Source organism: Vidua chalybeata, chromosome 27, assembly GCF_026979565.1.
Source record: "Vidua chalybeata isolate OUT-0048 chromosome 27, bVidCha1 merged haplotype, whole genome shotgun sequence".
In the NCBI taxonomy this organism is placed as follows: Eukaryota; Metazoa; Chordata; class Aves; order Passeriformes; family Viduidae; genus Vidua; species Vidua chalybeata.
This window is the reverse complement of record NC_071556.1, coordinates 1,553,690-1,578,100: the sequence shown is the minus strand read 5'-3', so window position 1 is coordinate 1,578,100 and position 24,411 is coordinate 1,553,690. Positions and strand designations below refer to the sequence as shown.

The 24,411-nt window shown below is 50.6% G+C and overlaps 1 protein-coding gene across 2 annotated transcripts; it reads right to left on the bottom strand.

The window, feature by feature from the left end:
• Positions 1-1,120: 1,120 nt before the first annotated feature.
• Positions 1,121-22,488, bottom strand: SCAMP4 (secretory carrier membrane protein 4). Of its 2 annotated transcripts, none has more exons than XM_053965956.1 (8): positions 22,424-22,488; positions 16,652-16,722; positions 16,202-16,255; positions 13,253-13,381; positions 9,423-9,579; positions 6,380-6,481; positions 5,081-5,198; positions 1,121-4,076 (listed from the first exon to the last, which is right to left on the bottom strand). In XM_053965956.1, the coding sequence occupies exons 3-8, from the start codon at positions 16,206-16,208 to the stop codon at positions 3,900-3,902; spliced, it is 690 nt and encodes a 229-aa protein (XP_053821931.1). In that variant the 5' UTR covers positions 16,209-16,255; positions 16,652-16,722; positions 22,424-22,488; the 3' UTR covers positions 1,121-3,899. The 2 variants fall into 2 exon arrangements, with proteins under 2 accessions (XP_053821931.1, XP_053821933.1); XM_053965958.1 differs by lacking the exon at positions 22,424-22,488 and adding an exon at positions 18,813-19,062.
• Positions 22,489-24,411: the final 1,923 nt, after the last annotated feature.

Sequence of the window (24,411 nt, the reverse complement as noted above, 5' to 3'; positions counted from 1 at the left end):
TTTGGAGACAAAGACACTGAGATCAGCAGATGTCACATCAACAGCTGTGAGGGAAATGGCTCTTCCAGGATTAAATATCTGCCATGGAGTGGATCTGGGGTATGACACAATATGGTGATTTCCATACTCCCACCTGGAGTGTTGTGTCCAACTCTAGGGCCCCCACACAAGAATGACATGGGCCTGTGGGAATGAGTCCAGAGGCCACAGAGATTCTTCAACAGCTGGAGCCCCTCTGCTCTGGAGCCAGGCTGGGGGAGCTGGGGGTGCTCACCTGGAGAGAAGAAGGCTCCAGGGAGAGCTCAGAGCCCCTGGCAGGGCCTGAAGGGGCTCCAGGAGAGCTGGAGAGGGACTGGGGACAAGGCCTGGAGGGACAGGACCCAGGGAATGGCTGCCACTGCCAGAGGGCAGGGCTGGATGGGATATTGGGCAGGAATTGTTCCTTGGCAGGGTGGGCAGGCCCTGGCCCAGGGTGCCCAGAGCAGCTGTGGCTGCCCCTGGATCCCTGGCAGTGCCCAAGGCCAGGTTGCACACTGGGGCTTGTACAAGTCTGGGACAATGGAAGGAGTCCCTGCCATGGCAGGGGGTGGAATGGGATGGGTTTTAAAGGTCCCTTCCAACACAAATATTCTGATATTCTGTGATAGCTTTGGAAAAACATTTTGGGCAATAAATTCAGCTACATGCTAAAGGGATTCAACTCACCTTTGCTGTCCAAGCCCATTTACTCCAGGGGTAAGAGTCTCCTTCCAGGCAGTAACTGGGGAAAGCAGACACCAGCACTGCCAGGGGCTCTCTGCACCATGGAAAGGCCACAAAAATGACCCCACTGCTTGGGAGATGGGACTTTGCACACCTCTGCTCTCCAATCCCATTGTTAGAAGATGGGAACAATGACAGCACCTTTGGTCAAAGCTGATGAGGCATCTCTAAGAGTACAAACCACAACAAGCCACTCACACCAGTCCCCAGCACAGAGGATGAGCCTCATCCATCAATGTGCTGTTCTTTCACAGAGAAAACAACATGCAGTGGGAGACTTTGGAGGAACATAGAGATTTTGCCATTCCCTCTGCCAGATAACTCCAGTTACCTAGGAACAGACACTTCTCTGATGCGGCCAGTTCTCCTCATCAAGCACAGGATGAGCATTTATTGTCTTGTGATCAGGAGAAAAAACACAAACAAAACCCAGAGCTCCACAGGTGACATGAAACATCACACACAGACATGCCAACATGACGCCCGACCACACCAGGAGCCAGGGCCGGGTTAATGGTGTTAAGAACTTTTAGAAATCTAATGTAAACATTTAAAAACATACAGAGGAGTCCAAAAAAAAAAAAAAAGAAAAAAAAATAAGCCATTTGTTCAGGCAGTGTGTTGGGTCAACTTTCTGGAATTACGGTTTCTGGCATCGAAGAGGAGGGAGGGGATGAGATGGAGTTCCCACCTGAGGTGCACTGATCTCCACAGGGATCTCAGGCGGTGCAGGCTCACAGGGTGTGATTTTGGTGTCCAGCTCCAAAAATTCCAATGGGCAGGCTCCCAGGCACCCCCTCTCCTTGAATCAAACATTTCCAGTGTGAATGAGGGTGGGTGCTTCAACACAGCCCCCAGATTCTCCAAGGGGAAAATCCCAAAGAGAAGCAGGATGTGGAGCCCCCAGCAACGCTTCTCCTCTTGGTTTCTTCAAAACCTCCAACTTGACACACTGAAATGGGGCAGGTATCAAACGGTTTTGAACAATTTTGGCAAGAGGCTGAGGATGGTGAGGGGCTTGACTGAGGGACATGGGTGCACCATGTCCTGGCTCCCAGGTGTGGCCAATCCCACCTTTGGCCCCGTTGACCCTCGCCCCGTGGTACATCCATCGTATTTCCAGGGAGTCAACGCCAGGCAGTTCTTTCATTACTCCGATGGCAAGCGACAAAGAACACTTAAAATTACACTTGACACTAGACAAAGGCACCTAAAAGCTTCACAATGCTATCAGGTCATGTTCTGTTAAGAAGGCTCCAAGAGCTTGTCCTCCCAAGCACATTGCACACTCTCCAGGACAAACCCCTGGTGCTGGGAGCACACTCCACGTCCCAGAGCCAGTGGAGGGTTGCTCCTGCAGCAGGGGTCAGTGTGGCTGTAAACGGAAATTTGGGGAAATCCGGGGTTGCTTTTGCTTTGGCCCTGGTAACACAGGGGTCGTGCAGACTCCAGACTGTGCTTCCCTCATTATTTACAGTGACACAGGATGAGTTAGTAGGGAAACAGGGAATTCTGCAGGGGCGAGGGGGAAGCGGGAGCTCTCCTCTGTGAACCATGATATCATTAGATAAGGCACATGTAGAGAAAAATTTTCAAAAGACCACTTGCAAATCAATTCCACCTAGCTAGGACCATGTCCCTGTCCCTTTCCAGGAGCCAATTTTGTTTTCCAGTTGCTCAGTGTGAATTTGGGAATTTGGAATAACCCCATGAATAGCCTGCCAATGCAGCAGGCTCTAGGTCTGATCCCCAGGGTGCCCAACCCTCCTAGGTCTCCCAAATGGAGCACTCTGGATCACTGGCAAAAACTTTGAAAGCCAAAGATTTGGAACACTCACTCCCTATAAAAAAATTGGGAACTGACCTCCCAGTTTGGACAGGTTTTAAAAAATTCACAGCAGGCTGAGTGGGAAGAGGAAACCGCAGCCTTTGCTGCCTGGATCGCTGTAGGACACAGGGAATTGGATGGCTCAGGCACAGAATGGAGATGAATGACAAGGTGGAGGATAATCTCAGGGAAAACAATCCCTCTCAACAGCTTCAACCTCCCTTCAGCTGACTGTTGGAGAAAGGCAGGAATCTCTCTCTCATGGAAGTCCTGCCAGCCACAGAGCCAACAGCAGCCATGAGGACTAACAAGCTTCCCTTGGTCTCCCAGACCCCACTGTAATATCTGCAGTTCAGCTACACCAGCAGAAGGCAGAACTAAACTATTCATTGTAAGAGAAGCATTTCCAAACCACACTGGGGCTCCAGCACTGAGATCAATCATTACCTTGCATCCAGCACAAAACTGGCTGGAAGTTACATGGTGGGGAAATCTCGTGCTGAGTCCCTGTACCACCAAGGCCCAGTGTCAGCTCTGCACTGGTTTCCACTGGGCTTTGCTTCAGGCTTTAGCGAGCAATCAGGAACCTAAGGAGATGAATCTGCACCTTTGGAACACAGATCCAGCAAGAGGTTTTGGCAGCAGGGAAAGCAAGAGCTGTAGCATCACAACAGTCTGAGCCAGGCAAAGGAGGACTTGTGGGGACTTCCCATCCGAGGACTCACCCAGGGCACCTCTGTTACCTGCAGGGATCCTCCCACGGGGGGTGGAGCTTTCACAAATCACTTCAGTGTCACCAGTACCAAATAATTGGAGTGCTGCATTTCCCTTAGAGTGAAAAATTCCACATTATTCATCCAGGAGAGTAAACACCAGTTGCTTCTAATGCTCCGATTGCTTTTGCTACAGACAGTGTGGTGCTGTGCTGGGCATTCCATGGAAGCTGAGCAGGAGCAGGGGCAGGAGCAGCTGTGGGAGTGTTGCCATTGTGGGGAAGCTGAGCCTTTTCCAGGGATGGTCAGGAGAGGATTCCCTCAAGCAAGGGCAGTGAAGGGTTTGTTCTCACTCTGCAACGAGGCAAATACTGGTGACTCAAGGCAAACAAAAAGCTTTCTGCCATGGCCGTGCAGTGCAATGCAGTGGGAAGGGCTGAGAGCACGGATATTCCGCAGGGATCAGGAGACAAGAACCAGAAAGGTCCCCGAGATGAGTGGGGTGCTTGAGGGGGGGAATGCAAATGATCTTTTCCAAGAACAAGAATAAAAAGACCAAAAAGGAGAGACTCCAGGCAGTTTGCAGCTGTTGCTGCTTAAGGCCATTGGTTTGCAGAGGGGTAGTTGGGCACTGTGGGATACTCTGGCAGGCTGTTCCCAGAAAAATTGCTGTACTGGGCCTCCCTGCTGGGAGGGTTCCTCCATGCGCCGCTGTTCCACTCATCTTGAGCCTTCTGGAAGCTTCCACCAGCCCCTCGGTAGATTTTATGTACCTAAGGGAGAAAAGGGAGGACAAGAGAGTCAGCTCCAGGAGCCCAGAGCTGTGCCCCTGCAGAGCCACTTGGCAACTGGATTTGTTCCTGTCTCTGTGAAGAGCTGCATTTCCGAGGGACAAAGCACAAAAAATGCAGTAATACAGTGAACAGAGGTGCAGATAGAGAATATCAACCCAAAACTTGAAAACATTTCAGCTGCATGCCTGGAATTCAGGTGGGGGATCCCACAGTAAGGCAGCCAGCTCAGGCCAGGGGGCTGAAACCTCTCCAATACAGAACCCAACACCACTGCTTCCACAGAGCTGTTTTCCCTGCCTGCCAAAGCTTTCCAGAGAATCCTACTACAAATCCTTGTTTCTGCAGGGACCCAATTCCCACCCTGCCACCTGGTGCCCACTGCAGATGCTTCACCACTGACCATCCCAAAGAGGAACAAATCATGGAATCACAGGATTGCTGAGGCTGGAAAAGACCTCCAAGACCACCAAGTCCAACCATCAGCCCAGCTCCACCATCATGTTCACCACTAACCCATGTCCCCAGGGTTTTTTGAACACTCCCAGGGATGATGATTCCACCCTGGGCAGCCTGTTCCAAAGTTTTACAATCCTTTCTGTGAAAATAAATGTTTCCTAATATCCAATCCAAACCTCCCCACTTCACAGAGCTTCAGGTTGCTCCATATGAAGCCTGCTTTGCATGACACAAAGCAACAGCACCACATGACACTGTGACAATTTCCAGCCTGAGCTGTCTTGATTTGTGCTCCAGAAACTCTGAGAGACATCAACTGACTGCACTGTGCAACCTTTCAGAGCAGTGATGGCTTGTGGTGGCTGCTGAGCTGCCTCTTCACATTATTGTGATACACAGTAGGGATTCTCCAAGGCAGAGAGAGATCTGAAGAATCCCAGAATGGTTTGGGCTGGAAGGGACCTTAAAACTCATCTCATTCTGCTCCCCTGCCATGGGCAGGGACACCTTCCACTAGCAGAACCTACCCTTATAATGCAGATGAGCATTGCAACTGCTGACATCGTGAACATGATGGCAGGGAACAGCATGAACACAGCAGCTGCTGCGCTGGTGCTGAAGAAGGTGATGGCTGCCAACCATCCACTGGAAGAAACAGAAAAAGAGACACAATAGCATTATAATCTGCTTTTCAAAGTGTCCTTGTTATCAGAAAAACTGTTTATGTGCTTATAAGGCCCTGGCACAGGGTGCCCAGAGCAGCTGTGGCTGCCCCTGGATCCCTGGCAGTGCCCAAGGCCAGGCTGGAGGGGGTTTGGAGCAGCCTGGGACAGTGGAAGGTGTCCCTGCCATGGCAGGAGGTGGAATGGGATGGGATTTAAGGTCCTTTTCAACCCAAAGTATTCTCTGTTTCTGTGATTTAGAACCCAAAAATTATAAGGCGGCTTCTAAGCTCTTGAAAATGAAATTAACAAGGAAGACAATTGACAGAATTCAATGCAGGTATTTCCCTGAGATCTCAACTCTCACTTGCCAATATCCCTCGCTAATCCAGCTGAGAGCTTTAAGGGACACCCAGCTGCATAGATTTTGGGAAGAGAAGACATATTCCCAAGGTGCTTTTGGTTGTGCATCTAGAGACCAGAAATGGGATCAGGGAATACCAGGGTCCTGTCATTTACATTCCATCTCTATTCCTTTGCTGGCAAAAACCAGGTGAGACACCAGCAATTCTGAAACCAGAGTGTTAAATGGAGTGCTAAGCCTTACCATTACTTGTAGTTTCAGCAGGAATTTCTCTCAAGTCTCTGCAGACAGGAAGTTAAAATGCCAAACAATTATAACACAACCAGGGACAGACACTAACAAGCTCCCATTTATTTTAGGAGAACTCTCACAGTACTTCTCATAGGCCAGCAATGAGTCACCACACTCAGCTCACCGTGTGCTGCCAACACTGAGGGCAATGCTCAGCCTGACACGGGCTGCTTGCATGGTAAAAGAAACGGACACTGAGGGAAGAGGCTACAAAGAGCAACCAGGTGAAGATCACAGAATGGTTTGGGTTGGAAGGGACCTTAAAGCCCAGGCAGGGACACCTTCCACTACACCAGGTTGCTCCAAGTCCCATCCAACTTGGCCTTGATTTCTGCCAACGCAGCAATGAAACCTGAATTGTGCACCCCAAGAGCAGATAGAGCTATGCCACTGGGGAAATCAGAAAGCTCCTTCCTCTCCACCTTGTACAGACTCCCATCAGCCTCTCCAAGTCCATGGAAGCAGCCACAGCCCAGAGCTCCTGGGCCTGCTGGAACATTCCCACTTACCACGCTCCCCATCCGGAGAAGCCGATTGCCTGCAGGACCGTGAGGAGGAACTGCGCGCCAAAGATGAAGAAAAAGGCCATGAAATTAAAGGAACTGTCCGACCTGTGGAGGAAGAAAGGAGGTCAGGGGGGCACTGGCACCTTGTGCTGCTCCACATCCATGTCTGACCCCACCACCACATCCAAACCCTCCACAGTGGTGACTCCAGAGGGTTCCCTCCACGGCTGTGTGCTGGGAGGCTTCTCCCCCTTCCCTGGCAGTGAGAGCACACAGCTCCATGACTCAGCAGCACAGATTGTCTCCCAATAATCTGGCTCTTGCAGTTGCTCTCCCCAAGGAATTGCACATATGATGACACACAAGGAGAGGCTGAGGGACACGAGTCTCCTACATAAAGAGTCTGAATCATTCTCTGACCAAATGTCAGCCCAGCCTGACACCTGCCCAGCTCTGCCCTGGAAAGGAGGTGTGTAGGGGCCTGATGCTGGCAGGCAGAGCTTGTCCATACACTAGAAAGGATCACTGAGCACGAGAATTCCAGCTGGGAATGTCTCAATGTCTGCTTGTCATCATGCTCCCACACCCACAGTAAATAATCCAGCACTGGGACATCACAGGAGGGAAAACAGCCATGAGAGAGGTGGGTGGTACCCTGAAAGCAGAGGCACACTTCCCATCTCTGCAGGTTCCCCATTCTCAGGAGGTACAGGTGAGGTCCTTGAGTTTATGCAGGTACATTAATTAGCATGAGAATGACCCCTGGAGGAAGGAAGTTGCTGACCAGAGACATTCACAGTCCCTGTCATGGGTGCACTGCCCTGCCCAAGTCTGGGCTCTGCCACAACACATCTTCATGCCATCAAAACAGCTAGATCAGGCACATCTGAAGTTCCTCAAACTATCATTTTTAATGATACAAATGATTCCCATACTCTAAGGAACTCAAAGGGCCAATGATTTATCTACAGATCTACAAAAAACGCTTCAGGTGCTTGTGAGGCAGTTTGGTACAAAGGAGAGTTAAGAAAAGAGCTTCAATCACTGCTAGCTCCTGCTTAAACCCTGAAAGTATTTAAATGTTTATTATTTTAATGATTTTTATTATGCTAATGATTGTTAATTTTATAATTCTAGCCCCTGATGCCTTGGGAGGAGATGAGGGAGGTGAGGCACGTTGAGAAGCCTCCAGCCACACCCACACTCCTCAGAGTGCCTGTATTGGTCTGGGTCTCTGTCACAGATTGTGGCTCTGCAAGATTTGTTATCGTTGAGTATCCTCACAATCCCACCCTTCAAATACCACCTCAGAGTACAGCATTGAGAAGGAAATACTTTAGGCAGGGGCCTGCTGACAGTGGTGCCTGTCAGAATCCAATTAACAAGGATTAGGCTCGAGGCTGAGCCTTCAAACAGACTCTTGCAACTCCGACCTGAAGGGGCTGGAGGAGTCTTCATTTGAAAGGATCTGCAGGAATTAGTGGGGATACAGAGAAAAGGTGATTTCTCATCCAGCTTTCTGGTACAGATTTGCTACAGCTTTGCCCTAGCACCAAAGCTCTGCAGCTAATTTAATTTGGGATGCAGTGGGATGACGAAGGTTTTACAGAAGCATCCTCGCAGGACAGGGTGCCAGCACTGAAGGGTGGCCTCCTCCAGGACAAGGAGGGCTGATTTTGCTTCTGGAATCACCACTTGTGATCCCAACAGTGCTGCCCCTCCACAGTGATTTCCATGCCTCTTCCCAACTGCTGTCCCAGGGGATGATCCCTGGGCTCCCCACTCTGTCCCTGGGGTTGAGTCTTTTTTTAACTGCAAGTCTCTGCACAGAGTAACCTCGGGAACCTCTCAGCATTCATTGCATAAACACATCCAAACAACATTCAAGGAATAATGAGAAACGGCCCTTGTGGAGCCTGGGGGAGGTCAGCAGGGAGGAGTAATTTTTCCCAGACTTTAGAATGGAAATTCCTCTTTAAACAGAGCTCCAGCACTTGGAGGCCCTGGGGCTTCAGACTCAGGATGGGGACAAACTCCAGCCCCACAGGGCAAGAGTTCAGAGCTGGGATTTTCACGTCATTTGGAACTTTGAGACAAATCCAATCCTTCTCTTTCCAGCAGAAATGACCCTCCCCTGTACTCCACTGATGCCACTGGTGATTTAACAGCATCCAACATCCAGTGCCCAGTGCTGTGGGCACACAGAGCCTCAGTTCAGAAGCGCATTTAAACAATTAATTTATCATGGGCTAGACAGGACCCACCTGTCACCTCCTATTTCCATCAGCTGCTTTTGCTGCCGTCCAAACCAGCTCATCACAGAGTCTGGTGAATAATCAAAATCCAGAGTATCCTACCAGGAACAGCTTTACCTTCAGGGGGCAAACCCCTGACTGGTGTGTGGGGTGTGGTGGTGGCACTAGGCAGGCCCTTCCTTTCCTTGTGTCAGGCTGGGAACTGCTCAGGACCCTCCTAGCTCTGCCAGGCTTTACACATTAATGTTTGAGTGATGCCTCATGGTCCACAGCAAATGCAAATGATTATTAATTAAAGCAAAAATGTAGGATGGCTTTAAATATTTGTGGAGTTTCAGAAAGACTGACTCCAGGGAACTGCTTTTATCTAAACAGCTAAGCAGACAAGCTCTCAAGTAGCTGGAGACAGGAATCAGAAGAGTTCTCAAAAACTAATAATAGTCTTCCATCAAAATAAACCTCAATGAAGCTTTACCAAATTAGTACCTATTTTAATGCTGCACTGAGATGAGGGTGCTGCTAAGTTTGAGATATTTAAGTAAAATACTAATTTAACCCTCTTAGGAGTGCCAAACTGCTCACCTCCAATCTTATGCGACCCTCAGTCCTCTGTCTAGCATTTAGAAGTAGCCACATCCTTCTTCATTTTGAAAGTAAACAAGACATTCAGACATCAGGTGCTGAACCTTCATCCCAGCCAGAGAGATCTCCCCCAGCAGCACTCCCCAGTAACAACCAGGGAAATTTCCAGAAGGAACTGCACCAGAAGCTCCTCCTGGGCTGGTACTCACCGAAAGGCTTTGTAGGCAGGGCGGAACCAGCAGACGTAGCCACAGGGGCTGAAGAGGATCAGCCAGAGGATGGCCAGGCCAAAGTTGACCCCGTAGCCTCCCCCGATCCACCAGGCCAGGCAGGCAATGAGGTTCACGGCCAGCGTGATGCAGTAAACTGGGGAGAGGGCAGATGAGAGAACGTGGGGTGGGGCACTTCCAGGATTTTGGGAGAAAAGGAAACAAAAGATAATGGCTGGGGCTGTGTTAGGGGCTTGGCATGGAGCTCAGGGAAAGGTTCTTCCCCCCGAGGCTGCTGGCACTGCCCAGGCTCCCCAGGGAATGGTCCCGGCCCCGAGGCTGCCAGAGCTCCAGGAGCGTTTGGCCAGCGCTCTCAGGGATGCTCAGGGTGGGGTTGTTGGGGTCTCCTGGTTAACACCAGGAGCTGGACTGATGATCCCTGTGGACCCCTGCTAACTCAGGATATCCCAGGACTCTGTGAAGCCCCAGGGTTACAATGGAAGGGTCCCTGGGGCAGCAGTGCAGCTGCTCTGAGTGAGCCGCAGGCTCCTGTGTGACCTGGAGCTGGGAGCACAGGAACATCCAGCTCCAGAGGGATCCTGCAGCACAGGGATCAGGGAACTCTTTTACAACCTGTCAAAGCATGGAGAGCTTAGGTAGCAATTGATGTGACCAATACAGGACTCAGGCCACTGTTATTATGAATTATGAGCAAGGTCTAATTTCCATTTATAGTAAAACTCCTTTGTGAGAGGAGAGGGGGGGTGACCCTCGCCCTGCCCCTGCCTCTGAATATCCCTGTGCTTGCTGTGGCTGCCTCAGGAGCTATCTCTGAGCCAGCTCAGTGCCTTGCAGGCTCTCTGCTTCCCTGGGCCTCTGAGGAAGCCTGGATATCAGCTTGGGGGCTTGGCAGTGCTGCCTTGAGCAAGGGGATAAACAAACTCCAATCAAGCTGAGAATATGGGACCACAGGGGTGGCTTAGAGGCCTTTTCATATCCCTGTTCCTGTCACTTGGATAAAAAGGAACAGTTGACAAAGGCCCCCAGGGCACAGCAGTGCTGCACTAGGTAGCAGTATATGAAGGGATGCTGCTCCCCCATTTTCTGGGAGCTCACATCCCTGGAAAGGGGGTTCAGACCCAAGCCAGGGGCTCCCCACAGCTGTCCCTGCATCCCCCCAGGCTCTGCCAGGCTCAAAGAGGCCAATTTACAAGCTCCTGTTTTGGAAAACTGGTGGTGACACTTCAAACACTTTGTGGCAACCTGTATCAACAAGCACAGAGAAAGGAGAAGGTGGAAGGTCCAAACACCAAAGGCTCTCCAGCATAGCCTGGTGATGAACTCATGGTGACACTCTGGACCTTGGCCTCAGCTGTTCAGGCAAAATTAAATCCCTGGATTTCTCTTCACCTGTGCCAAGGAAACGTGTCCTGCCCATTCCCCACTTCACTCCCTGCCACGGCTCTGCAGCTCATCTGCTCATCACTGCCTTGGTCCTTCTGACTCTTCCCTCTCCTCCTGGGCACTGACCCACCTGCCTTCACACAGCCTGGGGGTCCTAAAGAGCTGCAAGGTTTTATGGTCACAAAATCATACTGACAACACAGTCAGGGGAACAAAACCTATACCCAGGTGCTACTTGTGACTTACACATGGCCTGAGAGTAAAATAAAACATTGTTTTACTGCAAAAAAAATGTCTTCTGAGAAGCTAACAAAGCTTTGTACACAATGGTTTGGATGTGTCTTAATGTTGGGGGGGAGAATATTAGTTATTTAAATTAATTAATTCTAGGTATTTAAACGAAGAGTTTGTAGATTCCCCATCCATGGAAGTGTCCCAAGCCAGGCTGGACAGGGCTTGGAGCACACTGGGACAGTGGAAGGTGTCCCTGCCCATGGCAGGGGGTGGCACTGGATGGGCTTTAAGGTCCTCCCAATGCAAACTATTCTGGGATTCCATGAATCTATGATATTTCATTTACACATCAATTAGCTGTACTTCTCCAAATATTCATTTTCAGAACCCGTTTATTCTCCAAAAGTTGCTTATTTTAAAACACCCAACAAAACAATACCAAGCCAAGGGCATCTGCAAAGTTTTAAGGAACTTTTGTCTCTCCCTGTGCTTCAGGTCAGAGTTTGTTCTCCAGCAGTGGGAGCTCTGGTACAACCTTCCCCAAACCTCCCTCCACCTTAATCCAGTGCTCACATCCAATTAAAGTAATGAGCAATCACCCTTCCAGCAATGACTTGTGTCTTTCTACTTTTCAAAACTGGCCTTTTCTTGTTTACCTTCTTCCTTTTACACATCTCTCTCCAACCCATGCCAAAAAAATCAGGGAGACCCCCAAAGAAAGTGCACTGCAGATGGAAATGTGAAACTCCTGAGTGCAGGAGATGGAAATGTGAAACTCCTGGTGCAGATGGCAGCTCTCCTGGCCATGCCCAAATCCCTGGCTCTCCTCCAGCCTGCCATTAACTCGACTGAGGGACTCTTTGTTTTGGGAGAGGGGAGGACAAAGGCGGCTTTACAGCTTCGACATCGCACCAGTGAGTCTGGAGGGACAGGCAGCTTCTTCAGGCAAGAAAATTACAGAGCTCATTGCAGCAGCTCCACATAACCAAAGAACAATGGAGCCATGGATTATGCCATTATTTATGCACACAAATCTCTCTCCTACACACATCCCGTGCATCTGGAATAAAAGCCACACCACCAAATGCAGAGCTGGCAGAAAACAAGCTTTCCTTCAGTGAGAAGGGTAAAGAGGATGACAAGCATTTGGGGGGAAAAAAGATAAGCAAGGCAAAAAGATTCTTAATCTTGCAAAGCATTCCCTGTGGTTTCCTAGGCCTGCCACACCGATTTCATTCCTTGCAGAAGAATGGTCAATTTTCATTCCTGGCTTCTCAATGGCTGAGGCAAACAACAGGAGCCCAGGGCCAGGAGCTCTGTTCACACAGAGTATCAGCACATCACCAGCTGTGACAGGATCAGCTCCCAACTCCAGCAGGATGTTTGGGGGGCTCTGGAGAGCTAAGGAAGAGCCAGCATGCAGCTAGAATATACTGCTTCCATTGGGAAGGGAAATGTGGGGATAAGAGGGAATTTTGGCCTTTGTAGAGCAAGGTGGGGAGCCAGGTAGCAGCAAATGGGCCACATTTATTTTGTCTAAAATTCTCCTACTCTCCTTACATTAGGGGAACTGGGAATTTCCCTAAGGTAGCTATTTTTGGGAGTTAAATAGGGTTTACAAAATGGCTGGAGATGGACTTGGGACAAGGCCTGGAGGGACAGGACCCAGGGAATGGCTCCCACTGCCAGAGGGCAGGGCTGGATGGGATCTTGGGCAGGAATTGTTCCCTGTGAGGGTGGGCAGGCCCTGGCCCAGGGTGCCCAGAGCAGCTGTGGCTGCCCCTGGATCCCTGGCAGTGCCCAAGGCCAGGTTGGACATTGGGGTTTGGAGCAGCCTGGGACAGTGGAAAGTGTCCCTGCCATGGCAGGGGTGGCACTGGATGAGCTTTAATGTCCCTTCCCACCCAAACCAGTCTGGAATTCTATGATCATTTGACATTAATAAAGGTATTAAATGTGGTCTGCTTTCTCCCTCTGATTTACTATTAGATTTTTCCAGCACTGATACCCTCCTTTCTTCAAGATCCCTTAAGGATTCAAGGCACAGAAGCTTAAAACTCAGGTATAAAGTTATATTAGAGTATTCTAAGGGGGATCATTGCTCCTCATCAAAACTTTAAAGCACATTGAGATCTATGGGGTTTTAATACAAAAATACCTTTTTCCAGCACAGGTGTTTTTATTCAACTTACAGATCCACACATGATAGATTCTCTTCACCAGGAACTGGTAATCGATGGGGATTTCATCAGCAAAATTCTGGTAGAAACATGGTTTCAGAGGGATGAACTTGGGGAGTGGTGGGAAGTTATTCACCTTTTCTGGAACACAGAACACAGATTTCAGCTGGGAGAAGAAATGTGTTATATCCTCCACACCTTCCCAACAGTGCTGCATGTTCATCCTCTCCCTGGACCACAAATATATTGGTTTTCTTCCTCAGCAGTGGACAGGACATTTGTTATACTACACACAAGGCTGAGAAAGGGGAATAGGAACCAGCTAATAAACATCACGTGGATTTAACACCTTTACACATCAGTGTGAAGTTGTGTGAAAGGTGCTGCAAGGAAAAAAAAAAAAAAAAACCAAAACTTTAAATAAGCTCCAGGATGAGCTTACTCAGGAAGGGGGAGGTGTCAGCAACATCTGGGGGAAACAGCTGCACAGAGGTGTTCAGTTACAACCCTTCAGAAATCCACAGCAAGAGGAAAGAAAGGCTGGGGAGTGTCCAGACAAGCAGATTTACCTTCAGTCACCAGCTCTGGGTAGGCAGGAGCATGTCCTGGCCATGGGTCAGGCCTTAGGAGCTGTTGTAGCCTGAGACAATAAGGAAGGGTGCCTGAAGGCATCCCCAAACTGGAATTGTGTATTCAGGTACCATCCAGTTCATGGAAATAAGTCAGAGTTGGGAAGGAATTCCTGGAATTCCTGGTCCTGGCCCAGGGTGCCCAGAGCAGCTGTGGCTGCCCCTGGATCCCTGGCAGTGCCCAAGGCCAGGCTGGAGGGGGTTTGGAGCAGCCTGGGACAGTGGAAGGTGTCCCTGCCATGGCAGGGGTGGCACTGGATGGGCTTTAAAGGTCCCTTCCAACCCAAACCATTTTGTGATTCCATGATTCTGTGTCAGGGATGATCTTGTTTTGAAAACACACAAGATTTTTAATGGAAAATGGGTACATTCAAGTTTTGCCTGCAAGGTTAAGTCATAGAAAAAAAAAAAAAGCAAAAAAGAAAAAGCAGTGCATTCAGAGACAATAAATCAGCAAATGCTGCCAAAAGCTATATGGTGAAGAAAACTCTACCTTGGGAAGAATTTCTGTTTTAAAATCAAGTAATTAAATGCCTAAATCCTCTGCTGCTGTCAGCTCTCAGATTTGTCTGTGTGTGCCTGGATGTGTGCTCCTACATGTTTGGGAATGTTTGCTCTTGCCTTCCAGAGCTGATTAAAGTTTGATTCCAGGGCATTGTGACTAATTGTCTCTAGCCTCCTTCAGCCCCAGTAAACAGAATTAAAAACAACCAGAGGAAGAGATGAAGAATGTCCTGGGAAAACCTCCAAATGGCACAGGAGACAAGAGGAAATGTCTGAACAAGAACTGTCAGCACAAGAGTTCCCCTTCCCTTCCCATTATCTCCGGCTGAGGAGACATTTTGCAGGAGCAGCTCCTCAGCTCCGTTTGAAGGTTGGCAGGGAAGAGCCTGGAGCTGCAGCCAGGCTTTAGGAAGGAAAAAAGGCTTTCCCTCATGCATATTTTCACACAGAAAATATGGTGAGAACGCCCACTGGGAATACATCAGAAGTAGCTATGGAATAATGTCTGAAGTCACCAGCTCAATTTGACTTCTCCTGATAAAAACAAACATCAAGTCTCTTCTGCCCCTCCTCACCCATCTCCCTTAAACCCACTTTACATTCATTCAGATGCCCTCCAAGTGGTTAACACCACTGCTGACTCCATCCCATGGAGAGCTGATGGCCCACGGATGCTTTCAAAGTCCACAGGAATTTGGACTCCTCTGCATTAATTTTTTGTTTGCTGTAAACACCTAATGGGATTTCTCCTGCACAGTGTGTCCCTGCAGCCTAGAAAGGGATTTAACAATGCTGGATCAAGGGAAAGGGAGGGGACACAGCTTTTAAAGCTGAAAGGACAGGTCTCCAGGGAAGCCAGTAAGACCAAGATTAATCAAACACAGAAAAAGCAGATTCTCTGACTTTTTTTTTTTTTTTTTTTTTTCCTGAGGGACGAGGAAACTTTTGTTCTGTTCCTTTTCAACAGCTGAAGCTGCAGATTGTTCCTTTGGTTCTGCTCTCTCCCATTTTCTGTCATGGACAGCAGAGCTGCTGCCAGCTCCCAGTGCAGAGCTCCCACGTGGTGGGGCCAAAACCAAGCAACCACTGCAGTTTGTCATTTTTCAAGCTCATAAAATGGTCTCAACACCCCCATGATTGTTTGCTAGGTACACAAAGCTGGGGATTACACCTCTTCTCTGCTGCTGCCCGCCTCCTCCCACCCAGAGACCCTGCAGTTGCCAGCTGTTCCGGGTTACTTCTGAGATTAGACAAAATAAATTACATTAAAATATCCCCTTTTATGTCTGACTGCAGAGCTTGGAGTGCTACAGTTCTCCCATTAAGGCTGGGATCAACACATCTGATCAGCAAATGCATCCCATGCTTTCAAAAAACCAAACTGCATCACTCATGAACAGCAGCTGGAGGCAAATTCCACACTTCCTCTTATTTTAAAAAAATGTTGGAATTTTGTTACTAATTTCACCACAAGTATAATTCAGATGGACTAATGTAAATAGCACAGCTAGGAACACAGTGGAAAGCCTCTGGAAAGAAGGAATGAGTCTCATGTACTTTGTTTCTGAATAAATTCCCCTCTCATAAAAGTTTCAAGCAAGTCACACCTGAACCTTTATCACTTGAGCAGAAACCTCAGGTGACAGATCAGGACACAGCAGGAAAGTGAATGTGACCAAGGCAAGAGAAGTAGCTGAAGAGCTTTAGGGATCACCAAGGTCTCAGAGAGGGACACAGGTCACATTCCTGACATGTTACAGCCACCACAGCACCATGAACAACTCTCTGAAACCACTCTCCCTGCTTGCTGTACCTGAGGTGCTCTTACCTGCCATTTCTAATACTTGTGTTCCCTGGTGAGGTTTCAGACAGAGCAATAGATCTGTTGGAGAAAGAAAATCAGGTCAGCACATGTCACTAACCAGCACCCAGAGAACCTCCTGGGACTGGGAACGTTCCCAGTGTGTGACAAACAAGAGCCCAGGCTTCCCAGTACAAACTACTCGTGTCCATCACCCAGAGGAGGAAGGCTAGAGCCTCCCAAAAAGGATCCTGATTTCTCCTTGTGCAGAGGAAGCCCTGGCAGCACCTCATTCAGCCACTTGGAAGGTTTGTATTATCCAGCAGCAAACAAATGTGCCCCTGGCACTGCCTGGCAAAGGCTGAGGATGCTCAGGGACCCCCTGCCAGAACACCTGCAGCTCCCAGGGGCAGCCACACAGGTCAGGGTGGGACCCAGCAGAGCTCAGACATTGGAAGAGAAATGTGTAGAGCTCACCAGACTTAATGCCTCATTTAGGAGTTGAGATGATTTGTTGGCTCCTGGCTCTCTGTGGTGCTTCCCAACTCCTGGAACAAACAGATAATCCCTGTTAGCTGGGCACTAAGCTTCTGCTTAACAAAAAAATAATCAGCTGGAACCAAACTCAACAGCCCTTGTTCTTCTAGAAATTCTGCACAAATGCAGATTCATTCTTCCTGTTACCACCACTGAGCATGGCTGTAGCTCTGGCAGAAGCAAATCCTGGGAAGTTTACCCAGCATCAGCCGTGTTGCTGATTTTGGCAGAGCTGATCCCACAGATGAAATACACAGAGAGGTCTTTGCTGAGTTTTAATTCCACCCCTTCTTCCTTAAGGATAAAAACACCATGTGTCCCTACCTGCAAATCCCAGAATGGAAACACAGAACACACAAACCAACCCTGCAAACCAGCACTGTGGAGTCTGACAGATATTAAGGCAGCCTAGACTAAAATCTGCCCCTAAAACCACCGACAGCAGCTGCAGCAGCAGTGGGGTCAGATCAGCCACGCTGTACCCAAATCCTGCAGGATTTACAGCAGCTGGTTCTGCTGCAGCTGGGTGCTGTCCTCCCGTGTGCCCCAGGTAAGGTCTGGAGGCTGCAGAGCTGGCACAGCTGTTTTCTTGGGTTGCTTTTGCTTTTCCTTTTTTGTATTTGAGCTACTCTAACCCAGCCTGTGGAAACAACAGCACCCGGGACTGTACCAGCAGCCTGCTCTTCCCCTGCAGAGATGTACAAGCTTAAATAGGTTTGCACAGTGGAGAACATGTTATTTTCCTGGACCAGTCTCTAGGAAGCCCCAGAGTGTGGACAGGAGGCTCTGTCCCCTTGGAGCTGCTCAGGGATCCATCCCTGCCACAGCTGAGGCCTCAGGGCTGTCCCTCAACACCAACACTGCCCAACACAGTTTTGTAACTGATGGTTTGGAAATGGGAACCTTTTGCTTTGCATTTTTCAAATGGGCGAATAGAAAACAAAGGATGAAGACGGTTAAGAACACATTTAAAACTTCAGCCCTCCTTCAGCAGGTGCTCCCAGCTGAGATTCTGTGAATTTCAGGGGGAAAACAAATGGCCCATGAACACCAGCTACACTAAAGCACTAAGAGAGGGGAATCCTTTACTGAAGAATGAGTCTGCAAATAAGGTTCTTCTTCAGAAGAGGATAATTTAGCTACTGCACTTCAGTGTTGGTGTTCTACAGCTGCAGAGAGGCGTCAGTCCACTGGAAAAACGATCAGAAGGAAAGACTGAGGGGGACATTCCTGGCTTGACAGAGCCAGACAATGGATTTCCTGCAATGGCCAAACAATGGTTTTCCTGTGCCCTCCTCTCAAGAAGACCTATGGTGCTGTGGAGAGGTTTTAACTCAAATAAATAAATAAAACCCCCAGACAAAGCAGCATTCTGGTGAAGCACCCCCTTCCATAGGAAGATGTGGTTTGGATCCACAAAGCAGCATTAAGAACAATTCTTTCAGCAAGGATAAGCACACAAGGCCATGTTTTACACTGAGTAATCACTTCCTTAGATGTGCTGACCTTCCCAGCTCCTGATAAAAGGATAGGGAGCTTCTTCCCAAGAATTTCTTCCCAATATCCAATCTAACCGTGCCCTCTGTCAGTTTGAAGCCATTCCCCCTTGTCCCTTCACAACACCCTCTTATAAACAGTCCCTCTCCAACATGTAAATCAGATCCCTATTCACCTGGATATTTCCAGTTTAACTGAGAATAGGTGAAGCCCAACACCCTGCACCCACTGCAGAGATCTTCTTCATCTATAACCCACTGCTTGTGGAGGGAGAAAAATCCCACACATGCTAAGGAAACTCTGGTGTGAAGTGAGCTTCCTTTTTCCACTGTGCTCATCCATGCTCAGTGAGTAACTCTGAAGTTCACGATCCAATGAACATGACTCAGGAGTCCACTGGAGTCACTTGGAGCTTTTCTTCACCAGGATCTTGCAGACAAAATGCCCTGTGTCAGTTCCAGGGACACCACTTCCCTCTCAAACCAAGACATGAACACAAATAGTGCTGTTTTTCCAGGCAGACAACAACACGATGCCTTTGAATGTGACTGCAGTGTGAAACACTGCACCACCTCACATTAGGGAAAAATTTCTGAAGGAATACCTGTGGGAATCTGCTTTGAGGCACATTTTGAGTATCAAAGAATCCTGGAATATCCAGAGCTGGAAGGGACCCACAAGGATCATCAGCCCAGCCCCTGGCCCTGCACAGGCACCCCACCAAGCCCACCCTGAGCATCCCTGAGAGCGCTGGCCAAACGCTCCTGGAGCTCTGGCAGCCTCGGGGCCGGGACCATTCCCTGGGGAGCCTGGGCAGTGCCAGCAGCCTCGGGGGGAAGAACCTTTCCCTGAGCTCCATGCCAAGCTGGCACAGCTCCAGCCCTTCCTGGCCTCCTGTCCCTGGCCCAGAGCAGAGCTCAGCCCCTGCCCCTCTGCCTCCCCTCGGGAGGAGCTGCAGCCCCCGAGGAGCCTCCCCTCAGTCTCCTGTGCTGCAGCTGAACGAGCCAAGTGCCCTCAGCCGCTCCTCAGCCCCTTCCCCTGCTCCGTGTCCCTCCTTGGGACACTCTCCAACAGCTTTGGGTCCTCCTGACCTTGTGGTGCCCAAAGTGCCCCCAGCACTGGAGGTGAGGCTGCCCCAGTGCAGAGCAGAGTGGGACAATCCCTCCCTGGGCCTGGTGCCCCCAGGACAGGGTGGCCCTTTGGGCTGCCAGGACACAGCAGTGACTCAGATCCAACTTGCCACTGACCAGGACCCCCAGGTCCCTTCCCACGGCGCTGCTCTCCAGCCTCTCATTCCCAGTCTGTCCCTGCCTCCAGGGCTGCCCCATCCCAGGGCAGGATCTGACACTTGTCACTTGTCACATGGCTGGGGGTTGCTCAGCCCCAGCATTTGTCAGGGACTCTCTGGGGCCTCTCTGCCTTCCAGGGGGTCAGCAGCTCCTCCCAATTTAGTATCCCCTTCACTTCTGCTACTGCAAACACTACTCCTCGGTCCCCTGCTTTATTTTTGCCCATATCAAGTAGTTTTAAAAGTTCGTTATTTCTCCCTACTGTTTTCTCCACTATCACAGAAAGGTGGCAGAGAATAAGCAAAGGCCAGGCCAAAAGAGGAGCAGTGACAGGGAGGTGGGAGAGCGGAATTCATTCCTGCTTTGCCATAAACCCACCAAGTGACCTGGAGCATGTCCCCAAGACCACATTCACAGGACACTGGCTCCTCTTGTACCCTGCAGATGTCCCAGCCAATCTCAGAAGAGCCCAAGATCCCAAGCTTTCCATCCAACAAATTCCCCAGTTTCTGAGTCCTTGCTTTAGGATATTTTCTGTACTGCCTTTGTATTTTCATTCTGATTTGATGACTCTGCTCCCAGGGAACAAGGGACAGGACAAGAAGAAACGGCCTCAAGTTGTGCCAGGGGAGGCTCAGGTTGGACATCAGGAGGACTTTCTCCATGGAAAAGTGGTCAGGCACTGGAAGTGCCCAGGGAGGTTTGGAGCCCCCATCCCTGGAGATGTCCAAGGAAGGCCTGGATGTGGCACTCAGTGCTCTGGGCTGGGGACAAGGTGGGGGTGGGGTACAGGATGGACTCGCTGACCTTGGAGCCCTTTTCCAACTTTAAGGACCCTGACTCTTAGATGCAGTGAGGCCAAGAGCTTCCACACAATCCTGTACTCCAGGGTTTCATCCAGAGCACTTTGCCAAGAGCAAACAGAGGGGCAGGATCCCAGCACAGAGCAGAACTGTCCACACTCCCTCATCAACAGGGATTTAACGACGGGAACACAAGCGGAATGAGGAACCTGGGCACACCACACAATCCTGACAGTGGTTCAAGCTGAGCCTTTGGGGAGGACCATCAGACTACCAGGCTTTCAGAACCCACCCTGAGCCAGCAGACCCTTTCAGAAGAGCCTAAAAGGAACGAGACCCCCACAGGGATCCTGGAGATGTGGATTTGAAATCACCCAGCTCGGCAGAGAATCAGTGCAGCCTCTGCTGCTCCCAAACAAACAAACGCCTTTCTCGTGATCTCTCCAGTTGAATTTAAAGAGAAAGTGGTGGCTCTGCACTGGTTTCAAGACAAAAGGCTGGGTTTGAGCCTCTTCCAGATGCCCAGCTCTTACCAGGAACTTCCCAGAGGGCCCAAGGCAGCAGCAGCCACTCCAAAACAATCAGCTCAGCACTTTAAACCCAGAGCTGACCCAGCCTGGCTTTGGTGGTGTTTCCTCTCCCTGACACATCACCAGCCCTCACAGGGTGGGACACTGTCCCTGCACTGACACAACCAGCCAAAAAAAAAAAAAAAGAACAACTCCAAAAGCCACCCAGCACAACCAGGAATGGGGAAACTGTATGGCAGCAGTGCCCTGAGAAAAGGAGCAGGGAACAGTGAAGTTACAAGGGTTATCCCCCTCCCACGTCATTCCAGGAGGCTCGTGGGGACTCTCAGCTATACAGGGGCTTCTGCTGCCCCATCTCCCCCCATCCTGGAGCTGGGGACACAGCAGATGTGGAAGCAATTCCCCTCAGGGCTCCCCCAGCCTGCTCACACAGCCCTGTACCTGCTGCCTCAGCAGGTGGGCAGGAGCCTAAATTTGCCTATGCAAAACCCACAGCAGACAAATATTGATTTTGGTACAACCACATGCAGAAGTGAAGCGTGGCTGCTCAGGAACAGAAGCTCAGACAGCTCAAGAAGACAGAAAGCACAGAAACACCCGTGCTTAGGACAAAAGCCTGTTCCACCCCCTGTCACCTGCTCAGACTGGCCTCACACAGAAGAATTGGACTGCAGACAGCAGCAAAAATATTAATTAGCCCAGAATAACACTGAAATGCAGAACAATCAATACACCAATTGCTTAATTTCTAACCCACTGCTCTCTTCATCACAGGTCCCACAAAGGAGTTTCTTGAGAGAGTTACAAAACGCTGAGACCAGAAATTAGAAGGGGAAATTAGAAAGGGAAATAAAACTACAAGATCCAGGTGCTGTCTATCGAGGGCAAGACGCACATCTCCGGCCCCCGAACCACACAGACCAGAGAGGTTCACCCTCAAAACCCCGGGAGTCACGAAGCTCCCCGGCGGGAGCGGGGCCGCTGTGCCGCCCCGTGCCCCCGAGCGCTGCCAGCCGTGTCGCCAGGGCCAAGGGGGAAGGCAATTCTCGAGAGCCCCTCGGATGGAGCCGGCAGTCCCCGGGGCTGCGGGTCCCAGCCGGGACCCGGCCCGGCTCCTCCCGCCCGCTGCCCCCGATAGCGGCTCCCACCGGGGCTGCCCCCGATAGCGGCTCCCACCGGGGCTGCCCCCGATCCGTCCCCCGCCCGGGCTGGCCCCGATTCCTCCCCGCACCCGGCCCTACCCCCAGAGCTGGCCCCGGTACCTCCCCAAGCCCAGGCTCCCCCATCGCCCCCGGAGCTGCCCCGTGACCGCTCCCCGGGCACCCCCCGTTACTCCCCGGGCTGAGGGAGAGTCACCGCCCCCGAGCCCCCGAGCCCACCCGCGACCCCTCCCCACCCCCAGCTTCCCCCCACTCCCGGTCCCCCTGCTCCCCTCACGCCCCAAACTCCCAGCTCCCCCTCCCCCGGCACTCCCCCGGCCCTCAGCTCCCTCTCCCGACCCCCAGTTCCCCCCGGCCGCGCTCCCCCTCCCCGACCCGCGTCTCCTCCATCCCTCCGCCCATGTCGCCCCCGGCCCGATCCCCCCGCGCCCACCTCAGCGAGCGCCCGGTCCCTCTCCCCCCGGGCCGCCGCGGGGCGCGCTGGGAAACAGAGTCCCGCCAGTAGCCGCCGCCGCTGCGCGCCCCGCGCCGTGGACTACGACTCCCAGCGTGCCTCGCGGCGCACACCCACAGCTGTCATGTGAGGGGCAGGGCGGAGGGGAGGGGTGGTGGCGCGAGACGGCAGCCGGGAGGGACAGAATTGTCCGAAGCAGCGGGACCGAGCCCGGCCGGGGGAGCTGGGGGCGCTCCCCTGGAGAGGAGAAGGCTCCAGGGAGAGCTCAGAGCCCCTGGCAGGGCCTGAAGGGGCTCCAGGAGAGCTGGAGAGGGACTGGGGACAAGGCCTGGAGGGACAGGACCCAGGGAATGGCTCCCACTGCCAGAGGGCAGGGCTGGATGGGATATTGGCAGGAATTGTTCCCTGGCAGGGTGGGCAGGCCCTGGCCCAGGGTGCCCAGAGCAGCTGTGGCTGCCCCTGGATCCCTGGCAGTGCCCAAGGCCAGGCTGGGCAGGGCTTGGAGCAGCCTGGGACAGGGGAGGTGTCCCTGCCATGGCAGGGGTGGAATGGGATGAGCTTTAATGTCCCTTCCAACCCAAACCATTCTGGGATTCTGGTACAGCTCGGTCCTGAGAGCACAGAAGAAATTAAAGTTTTTCCAGTTAAAGACATTGAATGGTTAATTTTCAGTCTCACTCTTTGCTAAAATTTAAAATCACAATTTACAACATTATTAGTTGTTTGTGGCTTTTTTTACTTTACTTTTTTAATTTTATTTTTTACTTTGTAAAGCAGACTTTATTTTTCTTCCTGTGAATTTTGTGCAATTTGCATCTATGTACCCACCGAACACACCTCAGTATAAAAGTTGTCATCCATAGCCTACATTACATTTTATTTAATGTTATGAAAAATTCCAGCAACAGTTTTTGTCCTTAAATTAGTATTTCTTCCTCCCCTGCCCTCCCTTCCTAAGCTGCCTGGTCTAAAAGAAGAATTTTATTTCGTTTATTTTTTTTTTTTTTTTTCTGGTCCCTTCCAGCCTGAACACTTTTGTTCGGTTCCAGAGCTCCTTAAGTCCTCATTTTCACCACATTAGACTCCTTAATGTAGGAGGGATCCCTCTCCAAGGTCTCAGCTCTGCAAATCCTGTTAATTTGGGTGTAGAAAACCCCAGCTCGATTTAAAAAGGCATTTCCAAGCGCTGGGGCCGTGCTTTCTGTCACTCCCAGCTCCAGGGAGTGGCTCAGGCTCATCCCTCCTAGCTGAGCAAATGCTGAGACCTCTCTCTGAAAAGTTGCCCTAAAATTTCCCCAAACCCCAGCGAGCTGCCCGAAATCCACCCGGATCATCGGCTCGCAGGGGATATTTTGGGTGTGAACCAGCAGAGGTCACTCGGCCCCAGTAAATCCAGTGCTGCTGGACCAGTAAGAGAGGCGCGTTACTGGGGGACAGCGCAACTCCTGTCCCCTGTCCCGCGGGATCCCATCCCTCCTGAGCCCCGACTTCAGGTCTGAAACCTCCTTGACAATTCCCAGCTTCTCCCTTGGAGCCGTTTTTCCCGAAGGTTTTTTTTTTGGGGTTTTTTTTTTTTTTTTTTTTTTTTTTTGTTTTTTTTTGTTTTTTTGTTTTTTTGTTTTTGTTTAAAGAGCAGCTCTTCACGAGGAATTTTTAAATGGATTTGCCATGCTTTATTTTATTTTCTCGAAATACACCAAAGAAACAGGATTTTTTTTTGGGGGGGGCGAAAAAAAGACAAATATTTTTTTAAAGTGAAAGCCCAAATGTCAGTGTGCAGCAATCCAAGGGTCTGGCACTCCCACACGGGACACAGCGATTCCCTGGACACCCCAGGGAACCCCCAAAGTGGGCAATGGCCTTTCCCAACATCTCCACAAGCTGTGCCCTGTTTTGGCCAGGATTTATCCTGCAGTATCTGAACCCCAAAAGTGTGGGAAGGAGGAGGAGGAGCCGTGGTGTCCCCT

Excerpts from the sequence above, each read along its gene's own strand:
- SCAMP4 (XM_053965956.1), bottom strand. Across the intron at positions 6,482-9,422 it reads CCTGCCTACAAAGCCTTTCG|GTCGGACAGTTCCTTTAATT; the intron begins GTGAGTACCAGC and ends CTTCCTCCACAG. Across the intron at positions 4,077-5,080 it reads TGCTCATCTGCATTATAAGG|GTACATAAAATCTACCGAGG; the intron begins GTAGGTTCTGCT and ends TTTCTCCCTTAG.